A 13,162-nucleotide genomic window follows, 5' to 3' on the forward strand; every position below is an offset into this window, starting at 1 on the left:
GTGAAGTGCTTATGTCATTTTTTGATCATCTTTCTGAAATGAATATAAAAAATTAGCTCTTAAGTTTAAGCAAACTCTCAGTATATGACCTCAGAATCTATAGGAAGTTGATATATGGAGCGGGTATATAAAAAGCTGCTTTGTCTAGCTTTGCTATTGTCTGTGAACTAGCTTTAGTACAAATTAACAATTGAAACATCTTCGGTATGAGTCTATTTGCCAACATAATGCAGCGCTATGAGGTGGTGCGGCTTTTATACCCATCTGATTCATTATAGAAACAAATGGGGGCTGAATCTTGCTGTAAAATACTGTTCAATGATGATCCTTTTAGTGGAATGCTGCAAAAACTGTGTTGACTGCCGGTAGTGGAAAAAACAGCGTGCAGTATCTAAAGACTGCTGAAGGTATTTCCTTGCTCAATGGAAAGTCTAAAAAATCGGGCAAAGAACTGCCACTATCCAAAACTCATGGCATTGATGGCATCTCTATCATGGACTTTAGTTCCAGTGAAATAGCGGAGCAGCTGACTCTGGCTGACCAGGTAACTATAGTCTGTATACACAAGATTCTGAAAAAAAACTCTAGTTTATAGGGAGATATAGTTGATATAGAGAGTCTATAAGAACTCTAGCTTGTAGAGAGACATAGTTGATATAGAGAGTCTATAAGAACTCTAGTTTATAGAGAGATATAGTTGATATAAGCAGTCTATAATAACTCTAGTTTATAGAGAGATATGGTTGATATAGAAAGTCTATAAGAACTCTAGTTTATAGAGAAATATAGTTGATATAGAGTCTATAATAACTCTAATTTCTAGAGAGATATGGTTGATATAGAAAGTCTATAATAACTCTAGTTTATAGAGAGATATAGTTGATATAGAGTTTATAATAACTCTAGTTCATAGAGAGATATAGTTGATATAGAGAGTCTATACTAACTCTAGTTTATAGAGAGATATGGTTAATATAGAGAGTCTATAAGAACTCTAGTTTATAGAGAGATATAGTTGATATAAGCAGTCTATAATAACTCTAGTTTATAGAGAGATATGGTTGATATAGAAAGTCTATAAGAACTCTAGTTTATAGAGAAATATAGTTGATATAGAGTCTATAATAACTCTAATTTCTAGAGAGATATGGTTGATATAGAAAGTCTATAATAACTCTAGTTTATAGAGAGATATAGTTGATATAGAGTTTATAATAACTCTAGTTCATAGAGAGATATAGTTGATATAGAGAGTCTATACTAACTCTAGTTTATAGAGAGATATGGTTAATATAGAGAGTCTATAAGAACTCTAGTTTATAGAGAGATATAGTTAATATAGAGTCTATAAAAACTCTAGTTTTTAGAGAGATATTGTTGATGTAGAGAGTCTATAAGAACTCTAGTTTATAGAGAGATATAGTTGATATAGAGAGTCTATAATAACTCTAGTTTATAGAGAGATGTAATTGATATAGAGTCTATAATAACTCTAGTTTATAAAGAGATATAATGTAGTTGATTTGAGTCTATAAGAGTCTATAAGTTCTAGTTTATAGATCTACAAAGTTGATGCAGTCTATAAGACATTTAGTGTACAAAAATATACAGTAGATATAGAATATTTAGGAATATAGAGGATGTGTTATTCTAGACATGTTTCGCTGACATTCATCCGGTGAACTTCATGAACACACTTGCTCAAGGCATCAGCGCCTCCATGGCTTCAGGCACAGCTGATACCATACGGCAAGAAGAAAAGAAGCCTCTATTTTACAGTGATTACGTACAATTCAGTGCTTTACAAGCAATGATCCGACACTCGAAGCAGGTGGCTCACTGGGTGACAGCTGAAGTCATCAGCTGCAGCAGCATTAAGGTGAGTCATCAGATGATTTGTCCATATTGTACTTTTATTACTAGACTAAACTTTAACTACTAAACTTGTATTCATGCATAGATCAGATTATGTAAAGTTTTTTTCTAGAAATGTTTTGGTTTCTCTCACAATAGCTGAAATACGATGTAGACTTGGATTTTATTCTTTGCAGTCGCAGACGGCACTTGTTCACAAGTTCCTTCAAGTAGCTAAAATATGTAAGGAGCTGAGGAACTATGCTACAGCTATGGCAATAAAGGATGGCCTTGACCACCCCCTTATACGACTCATCGCTGTGGGTTTCTACTAATTATCATCAGTTCAACACCTTCTGCTTTAACTGTAATTCACTCTTATTGATAAGCCAAGATGTTTGTAGAATTATTCATCTTAAGAGAGCCTAACATGTAATTTTATTATTTGAGTATTGAAATGTCCTGAACATAAAAATACGTCTTTGGAAGTTTATCAGAATATGATTCTCATTCTATGGAATTAGTTCTTAGATACAGAACCAAGGCTAACAGATACCTCATTACTATTCATCATCAAATGGACGAGTGTAGTTGGTTTTCTCTTACTCACAGGCTTGGAAAGAAGTACCCTCCAAACTGCTGCAGGAACTTGATGACCTGAAGATGCTTCTCAAAACTGACTCACGCGCCATCCTTGCACCAGAGACTAACCAGGAACTTCCCACAATTCCCTGCATCTTCCTCTTTGCTCTGCATGTTCAGCAGTTGGAACAGGGAGGTTTCACTTTGGCTAATGGGATGTTCCGCTGGCCTAAACTCAGGTTTGTGTGAGACTGGCTTGTTTTAGTTGCATGATTGTGGGAAGCCTTCCTCTTCGTGTTGGGACTTGTTGTTTTTTCTTAGCCAATAGCACTGCCAGAATAATTTAAGTAATGCAAACCTTTTATGCAAATTCCACTTGCCAAAAAAAATTTATGTGAGGTTTGTTTTGTATTATGTAAGAAGTTCCATATAGTGTAGTGTAAAGTCGCTGAAAGTTCTCAAATTCGATTGGACTTATGAGAGTCCCATAGTTGTAAAAATATCGTTTTCTCACTTGCCACACTTGGGTGAGAAATTGATATTGAAGGCCTGCACTTCCTCTAACTTATTGTAAAATTACCATATTGGACCCTAAATCAAGTGTGGGGGATAAAATTTTTTTTCGAAACAAATCAGTAATATTACAGTTATACTACAGCTGAATTAAAAAGTTGGTGTTTAATTTTTTTTTATATGAATGGTCAAAGGGATCTTGGAAGATCTTTAAACAGATTAGGCTATAAATTTTTGTATATCGTTAATTTCGACTATGTTCCTTCATATAACCTAACATCCCTGATAGGTAAACGTTGAAGGGGTGTCTAAGGTACTGCGGTCATTTTCTAGTAAAATGAGTCAATAACTTTGTTTTCAGATCACTTGCCCAGCTGATTGACCTCATCCGACTCTGCAAGCGCTATTCCTACCTGTTTCATGACAATGCTGAACTAGGCGAGTTTCTAAAGAACCGGCAGACAGAGATGAACACGCATAACTTAGAGAGTTTAACAATGTCTTCAGGTTCAGAGATGAGCATGGCTCGGGCGGGCAACTCTTCACGGTGGTCTAGTATAGTGAAACTAGTGAAAGGAAATTTTGGCAATAAAAATTAATTTTACAAAAATATTTGCATATTTATTGTCTGAATTGGTTTACTCTACAAGTTTTGTTATTAAAAATTGTATTGAGCTTTTTAAGTTTTTAATCCTGGCTTTACTGTTTATTCGTCCAGCGCAGATGCTTTCAAATACTCAAATTTTCATTGTTGTTATTTTGAGTATTATTTTTCATATCAGTTTTAGTTGGCAGGGAAATTATAGCTTCTAGATTGCACCTACAATATATTTATTTTTTTGATATTCAATATGTTAAGATATTTATTTGTGAATTGTATAAAGATATTTTTCGTATGAGTAAAAACAGGTTTGACTCGTCATCTCTATAAATCTATCATGCCTTTTTTAAGATGTTGATAAATCTCTGTTATATTGCTTCTTTCAGTTTTGAATACAATCACATAATGATTTAGACCGTTACATAGACAAGTTGCATGACCATGCACTTGATGCTTGCATTCTCTTTCATGGGTTGACCATGCTACTATGTTCATAGCAATGAATGTACAGTTTTCAGCAGATACATTCAACATTTGGCAAGTACTTTATCCGCCTAAATGACACCTTTACTGCTACGCCACAGAAGAGGTTTTAAAACTGCAACTCTACTTTTGTAGATCAACAGTTATTTTTCTTTATGAACATACCTAAATGTTGTCCCATCTTCCCAAAATTTAATTACAAATGTAACACGATACGATTCTGATTAGTGTAGACCATAGAGTTATCTTCCCTGGAGAAGATAACTATGGTGTAGACTACTCAACTCATACAATATGTCCAGTATTAGTCTTTCAATTGATTTGGTAGAAGCTGCAGAGAATTAGGGAGGTCTAAGCTCAATCATACTTGCTGATCCTGTGTAATGATCCAAAATCAAGTCTACTGATGGTGGGAATGATGTGAAAATTAATGAAGTTTGCATTCTTGAAAACGTTTCAACATTTCACAATATATCTTGCGAATGAAACACGAAAACCTTTCTATTACTTTACATGCCATTGAAAGATTTTGTGCATCAAGTTTCAAAACATTTATTTTAAAATGTAAATCTGCTTCTGTTGACAACCCTAAAAAAAATGTGAAGACACACCTGAAAACATCTGAAACTCTGTAAACCAAAAGCCATAAACAGTCTTATGGCTTCGGTTCATTTAAAAAAAATGCCTTTTAATCGTGGAAAAATCACCAGACAGATACCAGCAATAGCAAGATTAACCAGTGGTGTGCAAAAATCTATTGACATCTGGTGATTAGAATTCTACAAAAGAGTTTGATAGTGTGTAAGTATTTCTTTCAGAATCACACGGTGAAGAGCTAATGAAGAATTACCAAATTAATAAATACAACTTTTGGCACAGAAGTGGGTTTTATTTGACAGGCGGCGAACAAAGCAAAACTTAATTTAAACTTGAAGGTTGAGGCAGTCTTCCAGACCTCATTTCGACTTCAAAATCGTAGTAGGTAAATGGGTTATGCTTGTAGTATTGGGTTTCTTTACAGTTGTACACCTCAGCTTTCTCTACCAAAATACAAAAGCCAGTAAATGAGTTACGATAAGCATTCATCAAATAAAACAACCGACAACCAACCAATGGGAGTTGGCTAGTTGCAGCAATGTAATGACAATCTTTTTTGCATTGTGTAGAAAGTTCTGAATGATTAAAATATACAAAGTTAAAAGAAAATAAAGCGCAACCATGAATGTCAAACCTACCTTTAGTGAGTGTGTCTTTTTCTTTTGAGGGAATAGGAGGCTCTTGTGATTGGACTTTCTGACATAAAGGTTGAGTGTGGCAGAAAAAGAGGCTATTTCTAAATACCCTCAAGGTCTGTAATAAACAAAGTAAAGCTTAAGTCCTTCGGTGGCATCTTAAGTCACTTTTGAAGTATTATTTTAATAGACAAGCTCTTCTTGGGCTTACGTTGTAAACTAAGATTATACAAGAGAAGGCGCGTAGCTAATGATATTCAACAGCATCAGAGTTGGGTACAAATGGATTCTGATGCATTAGAATACTGTCCAATCGGATTGAAATGTAGGCAGATTTTGGTGGAGTCAAACTGACTGCAAATAAACTTCTTGGTTAGATGAAATAGCAACACAATACAAGCTACCACAATTTAATCGCTATATATGCCTGAAAAGACTACATGATTTTATTCTTTTATGGTATTGCCATCAGTTACCACAGGCAACTCTAACTAACGTTGCAAAGAATAGGGCAAAAATAGACAAAGTAAGTAACCCAAATCTTGCAATAAAGCTCTATTTTCATGAGAAAAAGTAGCTATTTTTCTTGACAAACAATAAATAATTGCTACTAATGATAAGAATTAAAATCGATTCATTTTCTTACTATGTTTTGTAGAACTATTTTCAGTTCTAATATCATATCCCCATGTAAGTCAAAAAATTACAAATATCTTATGAGATCGTTTTGGCCTAGCGTTATCAACTCAACCAACCTGAGAGTAAAATATCTTAGCCTAGACAGAAACAAATACCGTACTTTTCGGACTATAAACCACACACCTATATAAGCCGCATCTGCATTATTTTCCAAAAACGATAATAAAACAATAAATAAGCCGCACCTTTGTATAGGCCGGAGAAATCAGGACGGTGCTTTGTAATGCGGCAGCAACTTTGCTGTTCCGTATTAACCGATGCTTTTTAACCTAGTGCCTAACGGAACAGTATCGTTGGGCATTGTTTCGTATTTTCTTTCACTGCACTTACTGGAGATTCTGGTTAATGCGCCCTAGCGATGAAAGAAAAAGCCGCAGAATAGCCGTACCTTTATATAGGCAACATGGCTCAAATCGTCAGAAAAAAGTAGCGGCTAATAGTTCAAAAAGTACGGTAATGATGGCATGGAGCAGATTTTCTGTATTTTAAATTTAGCTACCAAAAGAGAATACTCATGTACGTTGATAGAATTCAATGAGCAACCCCAATGTCTAATAATAATAATAAACTAAAATTACAAATATTGCTTTTATAATATTACACTTTCAACAACCGCATGAAGTAAATTTTTTTGAACTTTTGTTAAATGCCTAAAATTATGTGAGCGTAAATGAAAATAGTTTTGCCTAAATTTGAAGTAAATAACGCTTATAGAATATGGTTTAAAGAAGAGCTAATAAATTTTATGTTTAGTAGTTTATAATTGGCATATCCAAAGGCATCGCACTCGCTGCAATAGTCATCGCAATGATTGCAATCTATGGCGGCTTTTCGTTTTTGAGCTTTTAAGAGCTTGTAATCACATTTCCACACATTTTGCACCTACAACACAGCAGAGTAAGACATGGTGAATCTTTTGATACCAAATAGCTGTAATGTGAATTTTGTTGCAAGTCAACCTTTAAACTCAGGGTTCAAACTAAGCGATTTAAACTAGCAGAAAAAAACCAGTTTTTTCTGTTTTTATGTAGAAAAACATAATATTTTAAGCTCCTAGTGGTTCCTGTGTGGTAGAAATGCAATGCTATAAGATTATCAGCTGTGGAAGTTCATTTAGCATGTAGCAGTAAGGTGGTGATAGAGCTCAAGTTGCAACTACAGTGGAACCTCGGTTCTCGAACATAATCCGTTCCAGAAGGTTGCTCAAAAACCGAGTTGTTCGAGATCCAAAACAATTTTTCCCATTAGAATAAATGTGTACATGAAATCCTAGCACATTGAATTAGTGAATTTCATTTTCAATTGCTTTTATCAAGTGATATGATGATCCCTTTACATATGAAAACGTGAAATATGAAAATCATGTGACATACAAATCCCATCATTGTCTCTATTAATGCATGAAATTTTCCTCAAGTCTGGCAAGTGAGAGAGGATTGCTTATAATTAGAAATTAAAACCATAAAATTCTTTTGGGCAAAAGCTTTATGAATGCAAACTAATATTTTATGTAGTGGGCACTAGCCAAAGTAGCTGAATTGTTAGAATTCAGTTTATCAAGTTTTTTGTGTTTCGAAAAATCAACTCTAGTGCTAGCATTGAGCGAATATTCTCAACATTTGGGTTTGTCCATTCAAATATTTAAGTACATATTCAGTCACATATTGTATCTACTACTATCCTTACGGATTTATAAATTTTGAACTTTAATTTTAGTAATTGTAGATCGTTATGCTCTGCTCTTCACTACCACACAATTAATCACTGGGATTAAAACTCCTACTTATACATAGAGCTGTATGTAATATAAACCCTTTATGTGATAAGATTTCTACTATGTATTTCTTTATTCATGTTTGATTAAAGGTTCATTCTGAAATTTCCATGTTTTCTCTCCTTCTCATAACAACTCCCGCAGTACAATTTTCAACAGATGATTCCACATATGCATGTTCAATACTAAATTATGCAGGTATAGTAAGTGATGTTAGTTAGAATTGAAATTGCGAAAACCTTGATCAAATTATATAAACCATAAAAACTAGTCTGAACCATAAAAGCCGGTTTAAACCAAAAAAAACCTGGTTTATAAAGTTTTTCCAACCCTGCCTGTAGCTAACTTCAGAGATTACAATGTTTAAACTTAAAAGCTAGTTTAAAGTAGTTTTAATCTAAAACCAAATAAGTGACAGAATCAAACATAACAAAGTAGAAAGTTTAATTCAAATATGATCATACGATCACAATAATAATCTTTTCTATATGAAATGACTAAAATTTATAGAAAACATTTAAACCGCAGTTATGTAAACTAATACGGCCTAGTGCGATGCTACCTCTGAATACCTCTGACACGATAGGACACTCTAGATCACTGGGTGTAAGAAGAATTCCTCTGAAGAAAACAGTGTGCCACAGTTTTATTACATTGTTACAGCACATAGCCGTCTAGTGATCATGCCGTTTCTGGTAGTACTCTTATGTCATGCATAGTTCTGGGTGAAAAGCTATTGTGAAGTATACTAGAGGTTGCATATATTGAAGTGAGTTCCCCACGACTAGTTGCACGTTAGACTACTATTGTTTCAGATATGTTTTTGATTATTTCATCATAACTGGATGAAGAACACTGTCAATTCTCATTTTGGAAGATTTTAGTGAGTAAAGCTACCATTATGGTTTTGCATCCACCTTGATAGAATTGGAAGACCTAACCGTTCACGGACTTCAGTGATACTGTCACGACCATTTAGACTACGCACAAACCTAACAGCTCTACTCTGTACGCTCTACTGTACAATCTAGGTACACTGTATGCAGATATTGATGTAAGGTGGCCCAAATTCAGGAAAATGAAGCTACAGTATAGCTACAAGAATATCATGTATTCTTGTAGCTATACTACAAGAATACATGATATCGACAAAAAATAGACAACAGTGAGTTTAGATTTGAAAATACTAAGCCGTTACTAAATGCAGATAAAATAAGGTAACAAATCAAGCAACGATCTTTTAGGTATTCCAGATATCATTGGTCTTCAATGCAATTAGCATTCAAAGTACAGAACATTTAAAAAAGAAGTTGTGATTTCGATGCAAATTGTACCAGTGTATACACTAGCTAAGCAACATTTGATCTACTTTTACAGATATTAAACTGGTTTGGTTGTGTAGCGCATAATTGGGAAATATTGACACACGAGCAAAAGACATGGACAATCTATTGATCAAAATATTTTAATCGGTACTCGCTTTTTAACAATTGTGGCGGCTCATCTGCCCCAAGCGCCTATTTCTGAAACTATTTTTGTTGTTACCAACCGGCACAGCTGCTGTTCTCATGGGCGCTGCCATCTTGACATTACATACTCTTATGCCATTTGCCGTCTAACTGTAAAACACAAGTTCATTGGTTGTTCAGCGGGTTAGCTTCTGGAGTTTTGTTCAAAATCCTTTCGATTTCCGTTTCCGTTCTTTTTACTCGGTTCATGAAAATCGCGAACCATGGCTGAGCAGGTTTGTGGCTATGTTTGTTATCTTATTGTAGTTATTGGGTTCCATATACGAACGTACGCAGGTTTTTATCATAACAGCATTTTGGGTGATTGCTTAGTTTTAGCTATATAGGCATTAATAATCAGCTGCGTATATATTACGACGCTAATAAAAGTTCGACTTGCGATCAAAAATTAAAAACAGTTGTAGTTATTAGATGACTTACGAGAAGGTGTATTTAATATGCTGTAGTACATATGATGGTTGGTGTGAACTGATGGAGTAAGCTTTTTCACTCATCATGATCTTGGTTGTGCAACAGACTGACTAGGAGTTTCTTTGATTTGTTTTCATCTCCAAAATATTAGACCAACATTAGAACAACGTTGGATTTTTAGGTGGAGCGAGCTTTTCAAAAGCAAGGAAATGTCAACCTCAACAAAAAGTCCTTGTTGATGTCAAAGAACAAAGCCAATCCAAGATGGTATAAAAATATTGGACTTGGCTTCAAAACTCCCCGCGAGGTACGTGAGGCCCGGTCTGTTAAGTTCGTAAAATTGTACTTAATTGTGGAATAGGTTATAACAAGCAGGGGTTGCGGCATATGTATGTACACTACAACCTATTCAAGTAGATGCATATGTCTCTAATTAGGTGTGGCAAGCTTGCATTTTACTCGGCTAGCATAAAAGCCGACAGTTAATCTATTTGTTTAGGAATAGAGCTTGCAGCCAAATATTTTCATGTAAAGTAGGGTATGTCAGTATTACTTCATCAGAAAAAAAATTTGTGTTTAGTTTTCATATGGCATAAACTTTTTGTTTACCCAACCAAAGCATCTAATATACTTGATCGAATAAGTTTCAAATATTTTGTACACATTTTCTGATGATTACACCATTATATTGGCTGTTGTAAACCTTCTATGCTGGTAGAGCTTGTTTGAAATTCATTTTTGTTCAAAATTCACTAAATGCAATTGTAGATCCACTGCAGAATTGTTTTCTTGTAAATATTTTTTACAATGCCTTTATCATAATGGCTTGACCAAATTCATTGGGCATTAATAGTTAATGTAAAATGTTCGAAATGTTTGGTTTTTGCTAGACCGATGAACAGTTTATCACCTCTGAAGCCATTTTTTGTTGAAAAGCTTGAGCATAGTTAAAAGAGTAATTGCCATTTTAATAATTTAATACCAACTACGTATGATGACTGAACTGTATGATGACTGAACTCTGAAAATGGTCACAACACATTTTCTTCGCACACATGGTTACAGGATGTATAACTTTACTTCAATTAAGAGTTATGTCCTCATGGAATAATTCTTAAATCGTTCAGTAGGCTGTGGTATCACCAGTAGTGCATGATATTGACAGGTGTCAATACTTTTGTAGTAACTCTAATAATTGAAATGATATAAACAATGTGTTATTAAGTCAGTTTTTATAACTAGGGTTTCTGTAGAACTCTGTTTAATACCTTTGTCGCCGAAATCACTAGCCGATGCCTTCAGACGAAATTCACATTAGCTTATTAGTTGAAACCAAAAAATAAATATATTAACTTTCTTTACCTCAATTCATTAAAGTTTAGTACAAACTTGTGATGAACATTCCACATTTCCAATTGACATGATTGCTACACAGGCCAACCAACACTATTAAATGACAGTGTTTACAAAATGATTGCCTAGTGAGAAATGACCTGGTGTGATTTTCCGGCTCACTTTTTGAAGTAGCATGAGCATGGTTTTTATCTAATTTGATCATCAAGAGATGATAACACTTAATTTTGTATTGCTATGATTTTGCTCCAGGCAACAGTGTTACACATAAACACCAGTTTATTATAAACATAATTACAAAAATAATTTGGATTTGTAACTTGATCAAACAATATAAAAAGCTTGGGTTTCAACAGATTTAATTACATAAAGAATTGTTTGAAAGGTTTCATGGTCTATTTCAGTTTACACTTGTGACCTTCATATATCTATTACAAGTGATAATATCTTTGCTTCTATATAAAGAGTTGTTTATGTTAAAACCTGTTGTTATTCAAAAGTGAATCTCGAATTGAACCACCTTATACAAGAATTAAATGAAAACCATATATGATGTTCATGGAAATCAAACGTTTCAGCCAATCACAGGTACATAGGTTGTATTTCTATGTGATGGAACAATTCGTTGTTACTATATTAATTAGGCATCAAATTAGGATTATCATCTGGCCACTGGAGCAATTATTACTAAACATTCATCGTTTTAGGCTATTCATGGAACTTACATTGACAAGAAGTGTCCATTCACTGGTCCAGTAAACATTCGAGGTAGAATCCTAACCGGAGTTGTGAAGAAAATGAAAATGCAAAGAACCATTGTCGTTAGACGTGATTATCTCCATTTTGTCAAGAAATACAGACGTTTTGAGAAGAGGCATAAGAACATGTCTGTACACATCAGTCCCTGTTTCCGGTGAGTTTCAGACTTGCTTTGTTCCAGCATTGCTAACTAGTGTATAAGCCTTGCATTCCAAGATCTGTCACAAATTCGTATTTTTCAAGTATAATTGAACCCTTTGTATGTGGAGATAACAATCGAGCATTGAAAGGTTTCTCTAAATTAATAGTTATAATTCACTTGTGACTACTACTTTATCGTGACATTATTTTGCTTGATTACAGCGTCTTGGAGATGTTATTTTTCTGGAAAAATTGAAATTTACATTGTGTCATTGTAAGTTCTTTTTACGCGTCTTCTGCTGGTTAGTGAAACCTATGAATGCCAATGATGATGCGCATCAATGTATTACTGGGTAAAATAATGTTAAGGGATTATCAATAAGTAGTCAATCATATTTCTTGTTTCTGGTGCTCCAATTATGTTAATGACTAGGTTATTTTATCGGTCTTTCCGTTATGCATTTCAATAGTAAAATTGTCAGTGTCAACATTCCTACAATCCATTAGCTCAGTAATAATGAATAAATATTGATAGTTGATTCTCGTCGTGGAAGCTACCATTTGCTCGGTGTCAATATCTACAGGCAATGCGTGTAGATATTGACACCATGTATGTGAAAAAGGAAAAACATTGATTCTGATACCCTTTTGATGGATGCGTTGGTTTTTTTTTGGCACTGAGTCTTGTTGGTCTTTTTTCAGAATTATTGTACTTAGTCTTCAGGTATTTTGCTATAATGACCTAAACCCTTCAATAGAAAGCGCTGTTTGGATCATGGTGGGCCTTGACCAAATAATGTTAATAGTTACTACCTAGTCTGAAAATTGTGACGATATTGATAACGGAACATTATTACGTAGGCAATGTTAATAACGTTTCACCTTCTGCAGTTAGCATAGTGTAACAACATGCATGATTGTCACAGTGCCGCATTCACTTGTCCGACTCTCTGCTTGCAGTGATGTAAATGTTGGTGATGTGGTGACTGTTGGAGAGTGTCGCCCACTGAGCAAGACTGTCAGGTTTAACGTGATCAAGGTTGCCAAGTCAGCGAAGTCTACCAAGTCCTTTAAAAAATTCTAATCTGTATAGGCTTGTTGGTGGGCAATAAAGTTTACATCAACATTGCTAGTCTTCATTTCAACTTTATATAGTGACAACATTCATGGTATGGCATCTGTTATGATCAGTGTTTGAGATTCTCTTTATCGTGAAATTCAAGACGAACCA

General features: G+C 34.4%; 4 protein-coding genes across 4 annotated transcripts in view; 3 read left to right on the forward strand and 1 right to left on the reverse strand.

The window, feature by feature from the left end:
* Window positions 1-3,853, forward strand: part of LOC137394276 (kinase non-catalytic C-lobe domain-containing protein 1-like) — a 53,429-nt gene extending 49,576 nt beyond the window's left edge. The window contains 5 exon segments of the mRNA XM_068080995.1: window positions 335-544; window positions 1,655-1,879; window positions 2,052-2,174; window positions 2,467-2,675; window positions 3,311-3,853. Of these exon segments, the coding sequence (XP_067937096.1) occupies window positions 335-544; window positions 1,655-1,879; window positions 2,052-2,174; window positions 2,467-2,675; window positions 3,311-3,548 (1,005 nt within the window). The 3' untranslated portion in view covers window positions 3,549-3,853.
* Window positions 1-13,162, forward strand: part of LOC137395170 (uncharacterized methyltransferase YdaC-like) — a 265,899-nt gene that overhangs the window by 56,887 nt on the left and 195,850 nt on the right. The window lies entirely within an intron of this gene.
* On the reverse strand, window positions 4,570-9,389 carry LOC137392767 (uncharacterized). Its single transcript, XM_068079088.1, has 3 exons — window positions 9,288-9,389; window positions 5,269-5,383; window positions 4,570-5,073 (listed from the first exon to the last, which is right to left on the reverse strand). The coding sequence occupies exons 1-3, from the start codon at window positions 9,318-9,320 to the stop codon at window positions 4,952-4,954; spliced, it is 270 nt and encodes an 89-aa protein (XP_067935189.1). The 5' UTR covers window positions 9,321-9,389; the 3' UTR covers window positions 4,570-4,951.
* LOC137392769 (small ribosomal subunit protein uS17-like) lies at window positions 9,405-13,060 on the forward strand. The gene is made up of 4 exons (XM_068079092.1): window positions 9,405-9,482; window positions 9,860-9,985; window positions 11,739-11,944; window positions 12,892-13,060. Exons 1-4 carry the CDS (start codon window positions 9,471-9,473, stop codon window positions 13,013-13,015), a joined length of 468 nt encoding a protein of 155 aa, XP_067935193.1. The 5' UTR covers window positions 9,405-9,470; the 3' UTR covers window positions 13,016-13,060.

The sequence above is a fragment of the Watersipora subatra genome, chromosome 4 (genome assembly GCF_963576615.1).
Source record: "Watersipora subatra chromosome 4, tzWatSuba1.1, whole genome shotgun sequence".
NCBI lineage: Eukaryota > Metazoa > Bryozoa > Gymnolaemata > Cheilostomatida > Watersiporidae > Watersipora > Watersipora subatra.

Excerpts from the sequence above, each read along its gene's own strand:
- LOC137392767 (XM_068079088.1), bottom strand. The coding sequence starts at position 9,320 with ATGGCAGCGCCCATGAGAACAGCAGCTGTGCCG. Across the intron at positions 5,384-9,287 it reads TGAGAACAGCAGCTGTGCCG|ACCTTGAGGGTATTTAGAAA; the intron begins GTTGGTAACAAC and ends TGTTTATTACAG. Across the intron at positions 5,074-5,268 it reads AAAAGACACACTCACTAAAG|AGAAAGCTGAGGTGTACAAC; the intron begins GTAGGTTTGACA and ends GTATTTTGGTAG.
- LOC137392769 (XM_068079092.1), top strand. Across the intron at positions 9,986-11,738 it reads GCTTCAAAACTCCCCGCGAG|GCTATTCATGGAACTTACAT; the intron begins GTACGTGAGGCC and ends TCATCGTTTTAG. Across the intron at positions 11,945-12,891 it reads CACATCAGTCCCTGTTTCCG|TGATGTAAATGTTGGTGATG; the intron begins GTGAGTTTCAGA and ends CTCTGCTTGCAG.